Raw genomic sequence first — 20,152 nt, 5'->3', positions numbered from 1 at the left:
ACTGAAGAGGAGAAATGAGTCGCTCTGTAATTACTATGGAAATGTGTTCATTTCCCATCAGACACACACTCACATATGCAGCCATGCACCCGTGGAGACACACACTCTAACACAGATACACATCCACTAGTGATGTGTTTTGAACGTGGGTTGTAGTGTTTTGTAGAACTACGTGTGTGTGTGTGTGTGTGTGTGTGTGTGTACGGCCCCACGGGATTATCACAGTTGGAGCAGAGGTGTGACCCATGTCCCCATTCCCCATATGTTCTAAACACATGCCCCAAAGCGCTGCATGTGTGTGTGTATGAGAGAGTGTGTGTGTCAGGGGGGTAATGATAGTCCCTTGGTGTTTGACTGGCTTGAGCCCAGCTGATAACCAGGTGGGGCCCAACTCCCCTCTCAGAAGAACATTATGCCCCCCCCATTATCCCCAAATACCAGCAACCAGTCTCTACCCGTGTGTGTGTGTGTGTGTGTGTGTGTGTGTATTCCCAAGACAGCCTATTGATGTCTGGGTTATACCATGCGTTCAGCTGTGTAAAATCAACACAAGGATTAAACACCAAATGACTGAGATTTACTGAGCATAGTGAGACTCCATCTTTCTCTCTCATTCTTAGTCGGAACACTTGACTCCGTTTCTCTTTTCTCCTCAGTATTCCTCCCTTTTATTATTTTTGTCTAACTTTTCCCATCATTATTGAATCTTTGCTCTCAGTCTCCCTTTCGCTCTGCTTCCTTAAATCATGTACAGTACGTGCTGCTGATTCCCACTCTACTCTGGGCTCTAAGCCCAGATCAATTCATCGTCATGATGGACAGACATACTGACTGGCTGCTGCTCTACCTGTGCGAGGGGAAAAGGGAGAGGAGGCCACGTAGTATTCTGCTGTGCTTACTACCTCGTTATATGAAACAGCTTTTACATTCGATGTTTTTTGTCCTAAAAATGTTTGAGCTGAATTTAAAAGAGCAGTAAATCTCAGCGACCGCGTTCTGGGCGATTAGGGCGGTTAAACACTGTTTGAGGCTGCAGCTCAACAAAGTGGAAAGAAAATACACTGACGCAAACATATGACATTCCCAACATCGCGCAAAACACACACACACACACACACACACACACACACACACACTAGCAGCATCCCCCTGTGAGGTCTGTAAAACAGAATAAGTTTAACACTTCCTCACAGCTGGACGGCAGGATGGAGTTGATCAATTTGTCAATACTCTGTCTTGATCGGTGGACTGACCCACGCCGCAGGGTGTGCGCATGTGTGCACAGAGGGGCACTAAAAGAAAGGGCATAGATGTGTGTGTTTGTGTGTGTGACCCATGGTCATATTGAAAGCAGTGGTTAACGGCCAGAGGGGTCCATAAAGAGAGCTGCGGTTTATGCATAGATCAGCCTCCATAGAGACATCTATGACACACACACACACGCGCACACACACACACACACACACACTCAATCATTCAATCAACCTCAGGCATACCAGCTTAGAGGGAAGCATGGAATTGACAGTCAGAAGCAACGAGAAAGAGGAATAGGAATGTTTATTTCCCTCCAGACTTGTCTGATACAGCAGAGTGGGTGTGTAGAGACAAAAGGAACTATCTGGTTGTTCATACACACAGCTGTTGGCTGTGCGCTGTGTTGCACGCATTTCTCCTGGAAATATCATAGATTTAATATATCAAACACTTGTGTGCAATTGCACGTACACACTCAAGTGCATGTTATCTTCTGCTGACGTGCTACAAAGATATATTGGTATATGTGTGGTGGAAAACTATACTGTGTACATACATTACGTCTGTTTATGTACGGGATCATAATCTAGCCGTGCATTTCTTTTTCAGGCACTGTGGATATATCAAAGCCAAGCAGGACCCCGATGAAGAGAAGATGCAGTTTCAACATGGCCGAGGTAAAGACTAATACTGTACACACATATGCAAATGTTTGTATGTGTGTTTGTTGCTATCAAAGCGGGAAGGTTTCAGTTTTTTGTCATGTGATGAAATTCATCACTGGACTCACACAAATGCATTCTGTTTTTATTTGTCAAACAAATGACTTGTTAAACAATGATTATTGCAAAGCTGCATTTATGGCTATAGACAAAAGGGAAAGAAAAGAAAAGATGAAAAAGAAAGATGAACACTCCAGGAGTAAAAGCGCTCCAACAGTCATACATTGTCTGCATACCCTCCAATGCATCATAAGAGCTACAGAACAGCACGCAATGCAGCCACTGGACATAGTTCTCCAACTTTGCAACATTCTCAGCTCAATAAACCACATTGTTCTGCACTTTCTTGCGTAATGTTTGTTGGCAAAGTGAAGCTCCTTATGGGTTCCTGTTAAAATGAGTCATTTTAACACCATTGCTAACAAAGTAGTTATGTGTTTAATTATGTAATCATTTGTAATGTCACTCAAACGGAGCACCCACGCTCGAGCTCCCACTTCAACACGTATTCACACTGCTGAAGTGTCCGAGCAGGAATCAGGGTCAGCTGCTGGAGGAAACCATTTCCTGACAGCGATCAATACCCAATTAATGCTATCAAACTTTTTAAAATTAATGTAATACCGTACACCCTGCAAAAGCTGGCTATTCTTCAATACATTTAGGATTTATCTTTTTTATTCATCTCTCCCCATTTCTCCACTTTTCCACTCATCCAGTCAAGCTTCCAGGCAGCAGGACCTACATCCATCCTCACACCTACGAGGACCCCAACCAGGCTGTCAGGGACTTTGCCAAAGAGATCGATGCTTCCAATATTCGCATAGAGAGAGTCATTGGAGCTGGTGAGTTGGCAGTAAAGCCGCAGTAGACTATATTAATAACTCAAAAAGCAGTAAATCTAACTTGATTGAATTCAAATGACTTAAACTATGGCTGATTGGTTCAAAGTCCTTTGAGTCATGTTTACCTGCATGGATTATTGTTTTGTTTTTGCACATCATCTGTAAAATGAAACAATTTTGGTGATAGAAAAAAAATCTGGATGCAATTTAGAGTCAGTATTAGATATTATAAAACTTTAGAAAATACAGATAAGAGGGCTCAGATATCCAGATATCTATTCATCCCTGTTGTACAAGCTGCCAGCAAGTTTTCTATAGCTTTATCATGACTTTTTTGGCTCTGTGTGTGTGTGTGTGTAGGAGAGTTTGGGGAGGTGTGCAGTGGTCGGCTGCGTGTTCAGGGAAAGAGGGAGATCTACGTGGCCATCAAGAGTCTGAAGGCGGGATACTCCGACAAACAGAGGAGGGACTTCCTGTCTGAGGCCTCCATCATGGGACAGTTCGACCATCCGAACATCATCAGGCTGGAGGGCGTCGTCACGAGATGTGAGTTGTTGAACAAAAACTTTACTTCACCCTGCGTGCGTGTCGGGATAACATGTTCGGTCGTTCCTCTTTCCTCTGACACACACCTGTGTGAGACACAGCAGAGCTGTTGGTGATGTTAATAGGAGTTGACCCTGGATCAGATAAAAGCTCCATTAACATGGTAACACATCGATGACGCATGGCGGTGTGCATGTGAGCGGCGACTGTCCGCCTCTCAAGCGGCCAGTTGTTTACTTCACATGATTGTGTTAGGCAATTAGAGCGCGTGTGTGTGTGTGCTTTCGCAGACACAGGCCTGGTTCAACAAGATGGCTGATTCGTTATCGCTGGGTCTCGCTCTCTAAGTCCCCCCTCTCGTCTCATATCCCTATCTCACTCTCCTGCTCTCTCTCTCAGTCAGTGTCCATCTTATCTTCTCAATCAATCGCTTTTTCTCTTGCTCTCCATCTCCCTCGGCCAATCCCAGCCTCCTCTTCTGTCTCTCTAGTATTCTCTCTCTCTGTCTCCCTCAGTCAAACTTGGAATACGTCAACTGACCAAAATGTGTAGCTTGGTTCTAATAATTAGCGAAATGGTCCAACAACGGCATATGTCAGGTATTTCAGTGATCATTGACAACAACTGGCGTTAACATGTATAAACTTTCAAATGTGGAAGAAAGGTTCAGTTGTTGTCTTTTGTCCAAATGAAGACAGATTATAGTATTTATGACAGGACTCCTGTCATCGGTTTCTGTTCAGCCACCACTAGAATAAATGACCTCCGCTCTCTGCAGTCCGACAATGTGATGCCGTGCAAGTCTGCATTGCTGACACTCAAAAACTAGGCTCTTTGAATATGTTATCCATAGTGGATCAATCACAAAAGCAGGGGCTGTGTGGCAGCAAAAGATAGCTCTCTGTCACCTCCTACCCATTCGTCATCTTTAACTTTCAAACACTGAAACAGGTGACCACTCAATGCGCGTGTGTCGTTATAGCCTGATTTCATGTCTCTTCCCCCTCCCGTTCATGTTGCTCAGTGCCTCCGCTCAGTTCCTCCATGACACCTTGTCATGCAGATGTTTGTTAGAGATCTACAGACAAGCAAAAGGAAGAGGGAGGCAGTCTGACTAGGAAACAGAATTGTAAACATGCAGGGAAACAAATAAACCTCTACTTCCCCCCCGTCTCACCCCCCCCCACCCCCCTCTTTCTCTCACTCTCTGTCACACACACAAAGATCATCAGTCCATCACAAACTGGTGCTCAGCGGCACTTAGGCCAACAATAAAAGAGCAAATGCATATGCATAGGCTTTTATCACAAATATTAATAATTCATAAAGTTAATTGGATGTGTTTTTAGCCTCATGAATATTCAGCAGCTTGCATATTAAGAATGAGACCCCACTGCATGTCTTATTCATTTCTTCTGCCTCTGTCATTCTTTCTATCTCTCTCTCGCTCATTGTCTACATAATGCTTGGTGTTAGCTATGACCTTTGGTTAACAGGATTGGAGCAGTATGAAGAACTGCAACAGCAACAAACTAAAACTGAATCAATTGTGGGTTTTTATTCTAACAGGCAGACGTGTAATTACAGCACTTTCTCTTCGGTGGCACACATGCTATTCTGATTAAACGTACCAGAATAAATTCAAGAATTACTGCCAAAGCCTTGAGATAATTTGTGATGGAGGACAATAGTGGAGCTGACAGGGAAACTGCTACTGTAAGAAGAAGAACTTTGGCTTGACATGCAACTTACTTCAACATGATAAGATGCTCTTTGCTGTGCTCTATGAATACAAAAACATGTTTGTACATGTTGTTTTTGTGGAACGCGCATGTACCGATCGTCTACTTTTCCGTGCGTTTCTCTCTTCTCACCTGTCTTCACGGCACATTGAGAAGCTGATAGAGCCCCTCAGAAACAAATCTCACGAGCGGAGGAGTAATTTCACAGGTCACAGCCCAGGGTGTGTATGTGCGAGTGAAGGGGTGAGAGTTGAGACGGGTCAATAATTCCTTCAGGCCTTTTTTCTCAAGCACCAGCTGGTCCCTTCATGCCGCCCTCAGTCTAATCAGGCAGGCTGACCCTGCCTGCTCTGGACTCAGGTGTGTTGGATTGGTTTGCGTAGGCGTACGTTGCAGTAGAATTACGGGTACTGCTGGTTGGAGTCGTACTAGGAGTAATGGCTGTTGTCACAGTACGTTAGAGGCAGTAGAGGTGTTGGCAGTAGCAGAAATAGCTCTGGTAGTATAAAGCAGCAGTAGCAGTTTTAATATTATTAAAAGCATGAGTAAGGAAACTACAGCAATAGATTTCTTTAGAGCTGAAAAGAGTTGCGTGATGGTGTTTTATTCATCGCATCCTGCTGGTCAGAAGACAGTGGCAAAATGCCTCTCACAGTTTTCTAAAGCTTAAGGTGACTGTTTTGTCTGGCCAACAATTTTAAGACATTCAGCTTACTGCCATATAAGATGCAAATTCTCACATTTAAGAAGTTGGAACTAGGGAGTTTTTGACATTTTTGCTTCAAACATTACTCCAACTGGACCGGTCATTTCAGATCTACAAGCACAGGAACACACGCAAAAATGGTGCCTGATGCCAAGTATGTGGCAGCATTCAGATCAGCACAATGTAAAGTTTGTCGTGGTATCTGCTGTTTCCTCGTTCAGACTTGACTCTTTTCATCAACTGCAATTATCAAAACACTTAATAATATATCCACAGTGTAACAGTACAGGAAGCAGTAATGTTGGTAACACTAGTGGTACTCTTGTTCTTGTTGAAATTGCAGAAAAAGGGCAATTGTAGACTTTGTTGCAGCAGTTATAATCATAGATATAGTCTTACAAGTATAGTAACACTGTCAGCATAACAGTAAAAGTATTATTAATAGGAGTGGTGTTAGGGATGGTGGCAGTTGTTTCAGTGCCAATAGTTGGAGTGGGATTTATTTTTGTTTTACACAGTTGTATTTTGTATTGGGAATGTGCACAAGTGCCTATTTTGGCTGTCTGCAATTTCCTTTTTCATTCATTTCTGAGTGTGTGTGTGTGTGTGTGTGTTCTCTCTGCTTAAAACCTTATAAGCCTGCAGCCCCTGCCGCGTGCTACTCTGGTGTCTGTCATCTGATTGTTGCTATTGTCATGCTAATTAGAGCGCCACATGCAGGAAAAGAGAAAAAAAATAGATCTTTCTTTTCACTATCTGGCTCTCGACACATCAGGAAAGTGCAGCAATCTGCCCCACCCTCGCTCCCCCCTGCATCTCCTTATCTTCCCTTCATCCCCCTCGTCCCTCATTTTATCCATCCGTCCTTTATGTGTTTTACAATCACTGCAACAATCGGCTCATTTGGAAAACCCTCAATTACCAAGCTCCATCTCATCTACCCACATCGCACACACACGCACGCTTACACACACACACACACAATTAGAAAGCTGCTCTACAAAGGTGCTGTTAAAAGCAGCAAAATCCCCCGTCTTCTGTTTGAAGAAACTAGTGATTAGTTTTAACTGTGTGTCTTTGTCTGTTGAACAATAAGTGTTTCAATGTTTCCTGTCAGAGTGTTTGAAATTATTCATGTTTTTAGTTACATGTGCAGATCTGGAGATTGGACTGCCGCGACAAATGAGGAAGAGGAGAAACGGGAGGGGAATGTAGAGAAAAGGTGACGAAGGGTGCGGGACGAGGGGGGTGGGGGAGGCGGGTGGATGAGATAGGATACGAGAGCGAGGAAATGAGAGAAGATGGGGCATGAGAACAAATGAGGGCGACAGGGGGAAAAGATGTGCGAAGAGATTTGAGGAAAAGAGGGGTGAGCAGACGAGAGGAGAGATGGTGAGGAGACAAACGTGAGGAAATGAGAGGAGATGAGAAAGTGAAGAGAGGGGAGGAGAGGTGAAGAGAGGAGTGGAGATAAGGTTATTGAGTTTCTGTCTGTTTCTCTGCACCCCCGCACCCTCACATGGAGCTTCCCAGAACAGAGATCTGTCCTGTGTTAAAAGCATTGTATCACTTAGTTCAGACCCTTAACATTAATCAATACAGCAGTTATTTCATTTTCTCGTTTGTACCTTGGGCAGTCTCATTCAATAATGCGGTAATGTGGCCCACTAGCGCACGCACACAGATAGCCACTGGTAATGTGATTGTCCAGATGTATACAGACTCTTTCGCTTTCGTTTACACTCACACCAGCACATACAGAAACACACTGTAATGCACCAGATATGCTGTACACACGTTGTCTCTATCGCTTTCATCCACACACACCAACACACGCTCTCACAAGAGGCCTAAATGGCTGTCCTGGGGAGAGCAGAGACAACACTTTCTACTTAATGAAGAGCTGTAAAAAAGAGCAAAGTCTCCCTCTCTGATCCATTCCATAACACTCCACCTGGCAGAACATCAATACCCAATCCACACACACACGCTCACGCATCCATACACTGGGAGTTGTTTTTAGCTCAGTGAACGGCTCTGTTATTTCTGAAGGCGATGAAAGGCAATAAATTCAAATGAATATGAACGTGATTAGTTAATTACGCGCTTTCAGAAGCAAATTGTGGAGTGCTCGTGAATGTTTGGCGGAGAGGAGCTCCACGCTGCACTGGAGAGGCTCCGTCCTGTCACTTTGTGTGTGTGTGTGTGTGTTTGACATGGAGATGGAGATGCGATGAAGTCGCAACAAGAAGTGAAAGGGATTCACTGAATCGTTGAGTGTGTGTGTGTGAGTGTGTGTGTTTGTCCTGGCACCTGACAAAGAGAGAGAACAAGCTAATGTACATTGAGAGTGTGTGTGGTCGGTTTTATTGGTAACCTCTGTTATCTTTCAGCGTTGCAGGGATAATTCTGTATGGCAGGTGTCCAGATGATGGCTAATGATACAGTAGTGGTGTGTGTGTAAGTACATGCCAGGCGCACGAGGATGAATGTGTTCGACTGTGCTTCTCTTGAACGCATCCTACACCGTGGACCTTAATTGGTATTCAGATGTAGGTTTTTAAAGCTCTTTTCCATGTCATGGCTGTCGATTTTGTAGAATCTGACATTCAGATGTGCATGTGTCTGTCTGTTCTGTATGGATACACACAGAATAAAATACATGCATTCAAATTCACAGGGTCTATAATTGGAGACACAATTAAGCATATGCTCACAAACACACACATGCAGACACGCGCATGTAGAAAGGTGGAGGCTGTGAAGAGTGAGACCTCCTTTCTGTCAGGACCAATCGCATTAACTGTTTTATCTGTTGCTGTGTAGAACACACACACATAAAACACACACTTCTGATCAGAGATGAAATCAGGCGGTCATCATCGTGCCACTCCCTCCCCACTTGCCATGCCCTGAAACCAGCTCTCTCTCACACACACACACACACACACACACACACACTAAGCGACACACCACACACAACACAGGCCCCGTGTGGAGATAAATGTGACCAGCAGTCCTCACCCCCAGCAGAAGAAAATCCAATTCTCTTTCACTTTTATCCCTGAGACTAATGTTACTGTCAAAGAAGACACCACCGCCAGAGACCAGGCGACTCTGTTTGTGTGTATGCGTGTGTGTGTTTGCTGCAGTGAGATAGTGAATTCATTTAAGGTGATGTATTGCTGTCTTTACCTACAATCTCACTGTAGGCCTCAGTGGTGTTGTTGCTGCCTTTCCATGACAAGCTTTTGACCCCCTCCTCCTCCTTTTCTTCTTCTTTCCATTCCTCTTCCTCTCCTTTCCTCTTCCTCCTTTTTCCCTTCCTCCTCTAATCCATCTTTCTTTCCGTTCTCATATCTTTTAACCCTTAGTCTCTTTTGTTCAATTTATGTTTTCCTTTACAGTCCTCAGTCTTTTGTGTTTATTTTCCATGAAGGGCTTTCTCTGTTTAACTTTTTCTTTCAATTCATTTTCAATTTAAATTCTTAATTCATTTAAGCGTTATTAGCATTTTGATCAAAAAACATGACTTGAGTAAATAATATATTCAGTAAATACATAAAAAGTAGTGATGTACAGACAAAGAAATGAAACAACTAATTACTAACAACAGCAAAGAAATAGTCACAATCACAGACTTTTGGCAGAAGTTTTGGGGATTTTTAGAAATGAAACCAGAAACAGATGAGTCTCTGTCTTCACTCCTTTAGTTTCTCTCCCCCCTCTCTCATGCTGCCTTTATCTCTCCCCCAGGTTTTTCCCAGCATCTCCAAGGTCTGATTGGGGAAATGTGACCTATTCATCACAACTGACATAGTCTGTGTGTTTACAAGCCACACACACACATCATTCGTACTGCGTGTTGCGTGTTTGTGATTGGCAAAGCTCAGCTGTAGGAGGTGGTACCCAGGGAGAGCCCTGTGAAACAAGGACAACTGCTGTTTTTGGTGCACGGGTGTGTGTGTGTGTGTGTGTGTGTGATTGCAGGTACTTTGTTAATCATTTGTAAGCCCCACCAGATGCCATGCAGGGGACCATAGTGCGCGGGGCCTGTCACTCAACCACCCCTCCATCACACAAACAGGCACAGAAACACACACTCATGCAGGTGCAGGTGCACGGCGATCCAACCACAACCCCCCTTCCCCCTTGAGGCTGATTAGTATTCATGGGATCTCAGGAGGCCCCCTTATACACACACACACTCACCAACACACACACATATTCTGGTGGATTGGTCCATTCTAATTATCTCCTGGCGTTTATGGAGAGGCCTGATTAGAAGCTGTCAGTGTGACTGATGACGACATGCCATGTTATCCCTGGAGAGAGACAGAGAGGAAGGCTGGTCACAGCTGTGGACTCCACTACTTCTCTGTCCTAGACTCTTTATAGTTGGTGTCCTGCTTCCTCGTAACTCTGCTCCATTAACAACTGCCTTGTTATGTGCCTCCGTAGGTAAGCCAGTGATGATCATAACCGAGTTCATGGAGAACGGATCTCTGGACACTTTCCTCAAGGTGAGTCATGCCTCAGCTGGAAGGAACACGGCACTCACTCTTCCTCCAAGGTCGGGGCCACAAGTTTTTATAAAGACCATGTGGAAAATGATGTCCAAACTGTAAGGTGTTTGAAATTGTGGAGTTCATTCTCCCAAATTGATGTACTTGAGGGCAGATTCTTTTAAAATTATATAAAAGGAACCTGATTGAATCTGTCTTTCATCAAGTTGGTGAATTCAATTCAAGTCCACCAAGGACTTAAATTTAGTTGATCAAGGACTTAAGAAGCATCCTTAAAAATCAGCAGAGTACAGTCTCTAAACAGGTTTTTAAATCACAGTTTCATATGAAGTCCCCATATTAAAAGTGTGCACAATATAAAAAGAACATATAAAAAGAATAGAACATGGAATAACGTGCTACGGGGTGAAATGTTGAGATTAAATGACCGATCAGATGGTAAAATAGTGAAAATCACTAATTAGCTGCGAGAAACATGCCATCAATATACAGTACACACATGGTGGTGGTGAGATGGAGAGAGACGTGGAAACCAGACACATTCAGATGGATGCATGGCCTCCCCACACTTTCATCACATGATGTTTGATACTGGGTTTATGAAATGCACTTAGTGTCCATATCCCAGAGCAGAAAACAGCAGCAGACTGCTGACAAATGGGTAATAAACCAAAGAAAGTGTATTGCTTTGTGTGCAACATTTGCTCTGCCGGGATACAAAAATGAACAGTTCACATTTCAAATGTGAGGTAATACCACAGAAGTAATACGGTTGTTATGAGTCAAGATGGCAACTGAGAATAACATTCACATAACATTCACCTCCAAAATGCCGAAAAATTGAGATTTAAGAGAAATTATCTCTACTATGAATGAAGAGAGAAACAGTCACCAGAAGTATTTCTAGGGACACTTATTATAGAGACTGGTTTTAAATAAATTGTTAGTAGAGTGATAGAACATAGTGTAAATCCATGGCTGAGTATTACAAAGGCAAGTCCTGAAAAGCAGACTTTTGGTCAAGGTTATTGCTGAACATCTTATCAGTGATTTAAAAATCAAAGGAAGGCTGTGAAAGTTTCGCTTTGTAATTAAAATTGACATTACGACAAGAGTTAAAAGAGCCTGTCCCGCGATAGGTCATTACACGAATTGGTGTTTTTAAATATCCCTCAAGCCATCCTCGGAAACATACCACAAACCTGCAGATACATTAAGTTTATTTATAAAATCTGGATGTATTTTCTCACGGCGGAAGGTTTTGAAGCAGTTCTTAAGAAGTTGATTATATACACAGAAGTATGGATCTTTATTTAATTGCAGATGCAGTAAACAAGCATATGATGTTGTACATTTTGATAATAGTGTGGTTCATGATTCCTGTTCATACAAAACATGTGCAAAGAAGTAGCAAACCTGCACGATTGATTTAGCTCAGGAGCCCTGAACTGGGTTTTGCATACACGCAGATGAATAGCTTGTTGCAGCACTAGCGTGCCTCACATTGAAAGTCCCCCGATTCATATTCAGAGTTGTTTGTCAGCCTGTAAAATCACTGCAGTGCTCCAAAGCCATTAAGCCTGTGATGATAGGCCCGTCGCTAAATAGACACCAATCCCATCAGCAACACTGAAGCAAAATGGAATGAAATCTGACAGATAAAAAATGGCTAAGAAAGATAGTGTCCTGAAGCACACACACACACACACACAGACACGCACGCATGTTGTGCATTTCAATATGTATGGTAACGAGGGTCATAAAGAGTGTCTGCGGTGGCTCAATATAATTACGGAATCAGTTTTATGGGTTTACAACTCATCCGTGCTCCCGGCATCCATATGTGTCTTTAATTACGCTGACCATTTATTAAGCAGCCATCCCTCAGAAATCACAAAACCACTGTTCTGTCAGAGAAGCTCTTCCTCTCTTAGTCTCCTTGTTTCTACCTACAGTGGCCTTTCTATCCATTCCTTTATCACATTTCCGCCTTCAGTTTTCTAGCAAGAACTTCAATAATATGCCAGAAGTTGCCAAAAAAAGTCTAATTTTCCATCTTCACCTTTCTCATTTGTCTCCTTCATCTCCTTGTCTAACCTCTGTGCCCTGCATTTGTCTCCACTCGCTTTGCCTGCCCTGCCCACCCTTCCCTCGTCCTTCCTGGCAATACAATGTGGTGGGCAGATTGATAGAGGAAGTCTGTAGGTTTGTTAGACAGTCCAATCAATCAGCATCTCACAAAACCACCGGCTAATTAACTTACTCCACAGCTGCCGAGGGAGAGAGAGAGAAAGAGCGATAGAGTAAGGGGAGGGGGTGCACAGATGCAGAAAGATGAAGGAAGATATAGATAGATGGAGACTGAAACTAAGTAATACAGAGTTCTTTCTCTCTCTGAGACAGAGACTGAGGAGACACAGAGATGGATGGAGAGGACAAAGAGTCAGAGGGAAGGAGGGATGATATAAAGGAGAGAGGGTGACTGATAACATGGATGGCTTTTTAACGGGGACCGTTGGCCCAGGGCAGAAATAATTGGCAGAGGAAGGTGAGCTGGACGGTCATCGATCAACAGGCCTGCTCTCTGCCAAAGACAGCTCAAATCTGAAATCCAGTGAGCTCTGCTTGGGCACACGGTCAGTGTTAGAGAGGAAAATTTTGTCTGCTCTGTCAGATCCAATCCTCTGAAAGTAGGAGTTTTTTGTGATCATCCATTGATCCCTGGGAGGAGAAATTCATCTTTTGCTTGTCACCCTCCACAGAGAGGTCAAAGCACAGGCTTAGCAAGAGCCGGAAGGGATTCTTGCTAAGGGACACTTCAGAAGTGCAGATTGCTGCCATTACAGATGCTTGAATCCTGGCTTGAACCTTCACTCCCAGCTGAGGTTGTTGAAGGACCCCGCCCTAATCACTACGCCACCCTGCTGCAGCATTTACACTCAGCGCTGTCTCCTTGTCTCTCCTTCCAGAAACACGACGGCCAGTTCACAGTGATCCAGCTGGTTGGCATGCTGCGTGGCATCGCCTCAGGTATGAAGTACCTGTCAGACATGAGCTACATTCACAGAGACCTGGCAGCTCGAAACATCCTGGTCAACAGCAACTTGGTCTGTAAAGTGTCTGACTTTGGCCTGAGTCGGGTTCTGGAGGACGACCCAGAGGCCGCCTACACTACAAGGGTAAGACATACACTCACAGGCTGCAGCTGTCTTAAATAAATGTTGTCTCCAGTTACAGTTCTTCCACCAAATGACCTCCACAGTGTAAGTCCAAATTGACCCAACACACATAAAAACATTTTCAAACCTGCAACCTTCAAGTGATGTTTTGGCAATGCCCCTGCGATTCAACAGTCAAATGTTGGCCAAAAGGTACAATATGGAGAAGTTGAGAAAGTTTATGCAAATTTTCCCTGACATGGTGGAGTGAAAACCAAGAGTGAACCATTCACGCTTGTTTTGATTTCCTTGGGAAACAGAACAATGTAAATTACTTCGAACAAATGTGGGAAAAGCAGATCTTTGAGGTAAATTGCTTCTAAATTGTATATAACCAATGACTGTATATAAAGCTGGACAGCTCCTCAAAAACATCGCCCCCTGGTGGCTGGATGCAGCATAGGCCATAAATCCCACCCCCTCCGTGTTAGCGGATGGTAAATAAGCCAAACTAAAAAATCAAAATACACATCAGAGGTGTTTTTATGTAATTTTAGGTAGGTCTTATCACACTGATATATGTTCAAGTGTTAATTTTTCTGGTATGTTTGGTTTTAATTAGTTAATGGGTGAGTAATGTCTAACCCTCGCCTCAATACTACAGCTCAATCCCCCCCGACCACTACTGCGCAAATGACATCACCAGTGCAAGATGGCAGTGCCTGGATCCAGATATTTTTGCTTGATTTTGTGAGGAAGTAGCAACGTGTCAACCACCTTTATTTACCGTCATTTGATAGAACTTTAACAAGTTACAGAGACGAGAATGATGAAAACATGTCGCTACTTTCTTAACTTTTACTACCTTTACTTACTTTCTAAATTCTAATATAGCAATGAGAGAAAATAACTGTCTAAGCAGGCCATCAGGTAGACATACTACACACAGACCTGACAACCATGGCAACAGCCAGGATATAATATATAAAATGTTTCTTTAATGACAAAGAAACAGGTTTTCTAAACAGTGGAAGTTTTGTATGAGGTCATAACGCACAAGTGATGACATTAATGTATACTCTTCACAAAATTAAATGCACCCACGCAAACTCCTCCCCCCTTCATGTTTTTGCCTATATATAGTCAAATCAAAGAAGTCTTTGGTAACAACACCATCCTCTCACAGAGCACAGAGAGAATGAAGAAACTCAAACGTCAGTGAGTTAAACCACTGCGGAGTAACTCATCTAAAATGCCCACAAGGAGATGGCATTATTCATATTCATAGGAAGTGTTGGGGATGTTATTTTTAATATGGCATTAGCATTGCCCTGGGAGGAGTGTATCAGCCGCTGACTGCTCTATTGCAATCACACACACACTCCCACTGATGTCAGGAGACCTAGATGGAGAGCTGCAGGCATTGAGGGTGGGGGGGGGCAGGGAGAGGCCGAGGCAGAGATGGGGGGAGAGACACAGAGAGGGAGGATATCAAATAAGAGTGAGATGAGGGAGGCTAAGAGAGAGAGAAAATAAGAGACGGCAGGGGAAGGATCCAGTGAGAGCAGTTAAGAGAAAAAAAGAGGATGGGGTAGGGGTGGACAGGGGGTGCTGGAAACAAAAGTACAGTGCCGAGTGACTTGGCAGCTTTGTCTTTTATTTGACTTTGACCAAGCAGAGATGGGGAATGCTAGGTGGTGCAGAGGCAGCTGCCGCATGTTAAAAAGCTGAACCGAGCCCTATAGAGGTACAGTGTGTGTGTGTGTTTGTGTTAGACAGAGTGAGAGAGAGAGGCTGGGGGGTATCATCCTGTCTACCATGTCTATACAGTGGGCTTTATGGAAGCCTTTTGATCCGTGCATCAACAACAAAGGCAGAACGGAAGAAGAAAAAAGAAATCAACAGCAAAAAAAAGTCCAAGAATAAACAGGAGCAAAAGTACTGCATGTTGCGAGCACATTAGAGAGGGGTGCTGTTTTCTTAAGTTGGTGTGTAAGCTCACCTGCTGTGTTCTTAAAGGCAGCCAGCTTCTCTGCAGCCACCATCTTCTAATTTGTTTTGTCAGCTCTGCTCTTGATTTATTACGGCGCTTAGCCACAAACGTATTAATAAAGCAACCTCTAAATATTTGCACCGTTACAGACGGGATAAAACATCAAGTTCAGGGCAACATATTCAGGATGCCAAATATGTGCTGACTGTGTTGTGAACCATCTCCAGGGAGGGAAGATCCCCATCAGGTGGACGGCTCCAGAGGCCATAGCCTACAGAAAGTTCACCTCAGCCAGCGACGTGTGGAGTTACGGCATCGTCATGTGGGAGGTGATTTCATACGGAGAGAGGCCCTACTGGGAGATGTCCAACCAGGATGTGAGTCACAAACACAGACATCATGTCACATTTACTTTTACCTCAATCCTCAGAGCACTTCTCAGCTATGAAACTGAATTTTCCAGGACATTTTTATTTCCCCCTCTAAGTATCGATCCAAAACATGATATTTTACCCTCTCTCCCCTAGGTGATCAAAGCAATAGACGAGGGCTACCGTCTTCCTGCACCGATGGACTGTCCTGTGGTGTTGCACCAGCTCATGCTGGACTGCTGGGAGAAGGGACGCAGCGACAGGCCAAAGTTTGGACAGATTGTCACAATCCTGGACAAGCTCATCAGAAACCCAGCCAGCCTCAGAGAGCTGGCCAACAGCTCAGCATGGTCAGTGGGAGAAAGCTATAAATTAGAGCTGTGAAATCCACACATTCCCTGACACACACATGTAGTCTTGAGATACCTGGATTAGATTAAAGGACGGTCCATGCGTTGAGGACATAATCACTGCCTCAAATCTACATTGTAAATCTACTTTGTCAGTTTTGAAAATTGTGCAAAGTAGGAAATGTCATTTCAGTAAATCACATTCTTATCTGTTCTCAGCAAAGTAATGTTTGCCAGTGAAAATGTACGAATGTAAGGTTGTGGTTTGGCATATCCATAGTCTCAGTTCAGTTAATAATCTCCTCGCCTCCCCAGTCGTATTGCACGTATCCTTAGAATGTCATTATTTTTACATTTACATTTTTATATTTCAGGCATTTATCTGATGTTTAGAACCAGCATTCCGAGTGTGCAACAGAATATGTCTCAGTCCCTTTCAAACAGAATACAGTCTATAGAGAAGAGCAACAAATTCCAGCACAACTGAAAAGGATCTGATTGGCTATGACGGTAAATCACTGTATCTAAGTGCAGTTGCATTTACTCCCGTATATGCAAGGTATTCAGTAAGTTTAGGAAGCCAGCGAACAGGGCAGCAAGAGGACCAATCATTAATCATACTAACCCACTAATGGCTAGTTTTAAAGTTTAGGGTTTAAGTTTTCTTTTCACAGTGGATTTGAGTCTGTCATGCTGTGGTTGTTGCAGAATTAAAGCTATTCTGTCCAAAAACAAATCCAAAACCATGGGCGAGCATTAACTGCCTCTTCAAGTGTGCTGCCGACAGCTTTTACTACTATGAATGCCCTAACAAGAGTTAACCTTAAGAACTGTTGGACGGACAAATAAGTGACATCAGCACCAGTCAGAAACGTTATCTGGCCACTCCACAGGACAGAATGTCATCGAGCTGTCAGGCTTTCTGCACGTTTCAACAAGTCAAATTTCAGGCTTTTTAAGAACTTCATGAATGCAATTTAAGACCTGTCACATCCATACTGGCAAATAAAGTATGAAGGGTATGAAGGAAAATCGTTAACGATAACAAGAACAATTTTTACTGATTACCACTAGAAGCAGCTATTTTTTTGATGGGAGGAGAGGCCACATTCGCCCACACAGCACATAGTGAGCACATTAACTGGGTGTCCTCTGAGAAATTCTGACCGGGCTGCACAGTTTGCATTAATGGTTATTGGTTTCATGTTAGTTTTTAAGGCGTATAATAATAATAATATAATACAACATCAGACAGAAGATCAAAGTGCTATACAGAGAAATTACAAAAGATACAGAAAAAAAAACACAACAGTAAAATGCATATCAAAGGGTAAAAGCTACACAATATTAAAAGCCAGTCTAAATAAATGAGTTTTAAGATGTGATTTAAAAAGCTGGTCAAAACATAGACCAGGGTCCAAAATAACTCCCAAGTTCCTTACAGCAGGTTTAAGAAGAGAGGCAAAGGAAGAAGAATCGCAGTTACTAATCACATTTTCACATACATCAGAGGTACCAAAGACAATACATTCCATTTTAGACTGGTTCAAGTGCAGAAAATTTTGAGTCAACCATCGGTCGATGCCTTCTAGGCACTTGAAGAGGGAATTCAGTACAGCTGGAGCATTGGGGATAATCTGGAGGTAAACCTGAATGTCATCAGCATAACAGTGAAAGTGAAGATTACGAGTGGAAATGATCTTTCCAAGAGGCAGTAGATAAAGGGTAAAAAGAAGAGGGCCGAGAATGGAACCCTGAGGGACGCCACAAGAGAGGGGGGCACAGGAGGATGAGAGGTCTCCAATCATAACAGAGAAAGACCTATAAGGCCTAAAATTCCGATTAAGGACACATGAAACCCTGATTGTGCTTTGTATCCCAGCAGGGAGGACGCGTCCACTCCAGAGTTCAGTGTGAACACAGTGGATGAGTGGTTGGAGGCCATCAAGATGGGCCAGTATAAGGAGAACTTCTCCAGTGCTGGATATGTCAGCTTGGACTCAGTCCTCTACATCAGTGTCAGGTACAGACAGCTAGTGTTAAATGAAGCACTTTCAACACTGTCAGTAAAATATTACATTTGTGTCATTTGAAAATTAAAGAAGGGGATTTACGCAAGTATGTTGGACATGAAACCTCAGCAGCTGCTTGGCATTTGAAGCACAATGCAGATGTTTTTCTCAGAAACTGTCATTAATAAATAATATTTCTGTTTGCATCTTTTTCCTGTCTTCCTTGTAGTGAATTGGCCAAGATGGGTGTGACTCTGGCCGGCCACCAGAAGAAGATTTTGTCCAGTGCGCAGAGCCTGCAGACCCAGGGGACGCACGTCCAAGTATAACAGTTTCCAGATAAACACACGGTGAGACAGAGCCAAAACGGACACTCCTGCGAAGAGTTTCCTCACTGAAATGGAGTTGGAATGGATACTCTGTGCTCGGGCCTCCATTGATTTTTGAGACACACTGAGATGGAGACAACATGGACGCTTGACTCCTCCACCCTCTCGCAGTTTCACCATTCTTCCCATCTTTGATGGGCACTACCGGCTTTAGCACTCCCAGCACCCTGGTGTCTGGCCGCAACACCACCACCATTATGGAGCAACAGAGAGAGACACGTCCAACTACAAGGCCACATCTAGAGCATCGCAGACCATTTCACATCATATCAGCTCAATGAAAGAAGAAAAAAAGATTTTTAATAAGTGACAAAAAAAAAACAAACAAAAACAAATTAGAATATAATTATCATCACTGTCTGTGAGGTGTACAGTTGGTTTTTACTGTCATTTTGTTTGTGTTCTGAGTTTTCACCTTGAAGAGTTTAAAAGGGTCAGAAGATATGTATATGTGTAGATATATGTTTATATGGGCTGTGTGTCCCACAACCGTAGAGATGGACCTAACGTTTGTATTGGTGGTGAGGGTTATATCGCTAAACCTTAACAGGAGTTATTACCTAGTACGTGTATGGCCCATTCCATTGCTCTCTGTATGCAGAAGGCTACTGAATGAGCCAGATCCTGAATGACATGAATGTGTGGGGTGAGGGAAACAGAAAACCTGGACCTTTAGAGATAGAGAGGGATGTAGATTTTGCTAGCTTATGTAGGATGGAAGTGATTCATTTAAATAGTGTATTTGACCAGGACAAGGGCTTCCCTAGCGACTGCTCTCAGACACATTTAGCAACTAGACCCAATGCACGTTTCCTCGTCTGCTTGCACTAAAGATGTGAGTGCAAAGAAAACAGCTGAAACTGCTGAATGTGCAGTTCGCACAGACATTTTTACTCTTCCATAACTGACTGTCTATTCCAAACAACATCTCCTATTCAGCAGTTACAGTGATGTTGTTCAGAATATTTCAGCCCAAGAGTTTGCCTTCCCATGTTTCAGGTGTGTTAAGAAAGTTATAGTGTTTTGTGTAGAGCAAAGGTTATTGCCAAGGTCATGATAGAGTTGACACTGTTAAGAACGTGTAACTTGTTTTTCCAGTGTTGTGCCATGTACAGTAACCTTGAAGTGTTCATCTGGGCAAAAGACCACCATTCTCCCTATACTCTTTCCTTTAGTCAGCTGTCAAGGCTGGTTGGTAACACAAGGCCAGTTACAGTATTTACAGTGTTGTGTCCAAATAGTCTGCTTGATGAAATGGAGCAGTGTTGATTTTCAGCTGTGCCACCACAAGAGGTTAAAATTCACTTAAAAAAAGATGTCTTGTACTGTCTCACTTTCTTGTTATCGCTCAAGCCGGCCTATTCCAAGCACCACTAGTTTCAAACCAATACCCATAAGGTCAATTTACAAAACAATGTTTACAGCAAAAAGCAAATACATTGGTTTGTTGATTTTTCCTTATCAGAAGGTAACTGCTGCTCATCACGTTAATAACAAGGTTAAATACAATGGGACCCTCTTTGTGTGCACTGCATTAA

General features: G+C 43.2%; 1 protein-coding gene across 1 annotated transcript in view; it reads left to right on the top strand.

The window, feature by feature from the left end:
- epha4b (eph receptor A4b) overlaps positions 1-19,723 on the top strand; it is a 79,659-nt gene extending 59,936 nt beyond the window's left edge. Inside the window, exons 11-19 of the mRNA XM_041949871.1 lie at positions 1,864-1,931; positions 2,696-2,821; positions 3,182-3,367; positions 10,277-10,338; positions 13,311-13,520; positions 15,720-15,869; positions 16,020-16,213; positions 18,096-18,236; positions 18,455-19,723. Coding sequence (XP_041805805.1) covers positions 1,864-1,931; positions 2,696-2,821; positions 3,182-3,367; positions 10,277-10,338; positions 13,311-13,520; positions 15,720-15,869; positions 16,020-16,213; positions 18,096-18,236; positions 18,455-18,554 — 1,237 coding nt within the window. The 3' untranslated portion in view covers positions 18,555-19,723. The remainder of the gene's footprint in view (positions 1-1,863; positions 1,932-2,695; positions 2,822-3,181; positions 3,368-10,276; positions 10,339-13,310; positions 13,521-15,719; positions 15,870-16,019; positions 16,214-18,095; positions 18,237-18,454) is intronic.
- Positions 19,724-20,152: the final 429 nt, after the last annotated feature.

This window comes from Chelmon rostratus, chromosome 12 (genome assembly GCF_017976325.1).
Source record: "Chelmon rostratus isolate fCheRos1 chromosome 12, fCheRos1.pri, whole genome shotgun sequence".
In the NCBI taxonomy this organism is placed as follows: Eukaryota; Metazoa; Chordata; class Actinopteri; order Chaetodontiformes; family Chaetodontidae; genus Chelmon; species Chelmon rostratus.
Note: the sequence above shows the minus strand (reverse complement) of the source record. Positions and strands in the feature narration are given on the sequence as shown.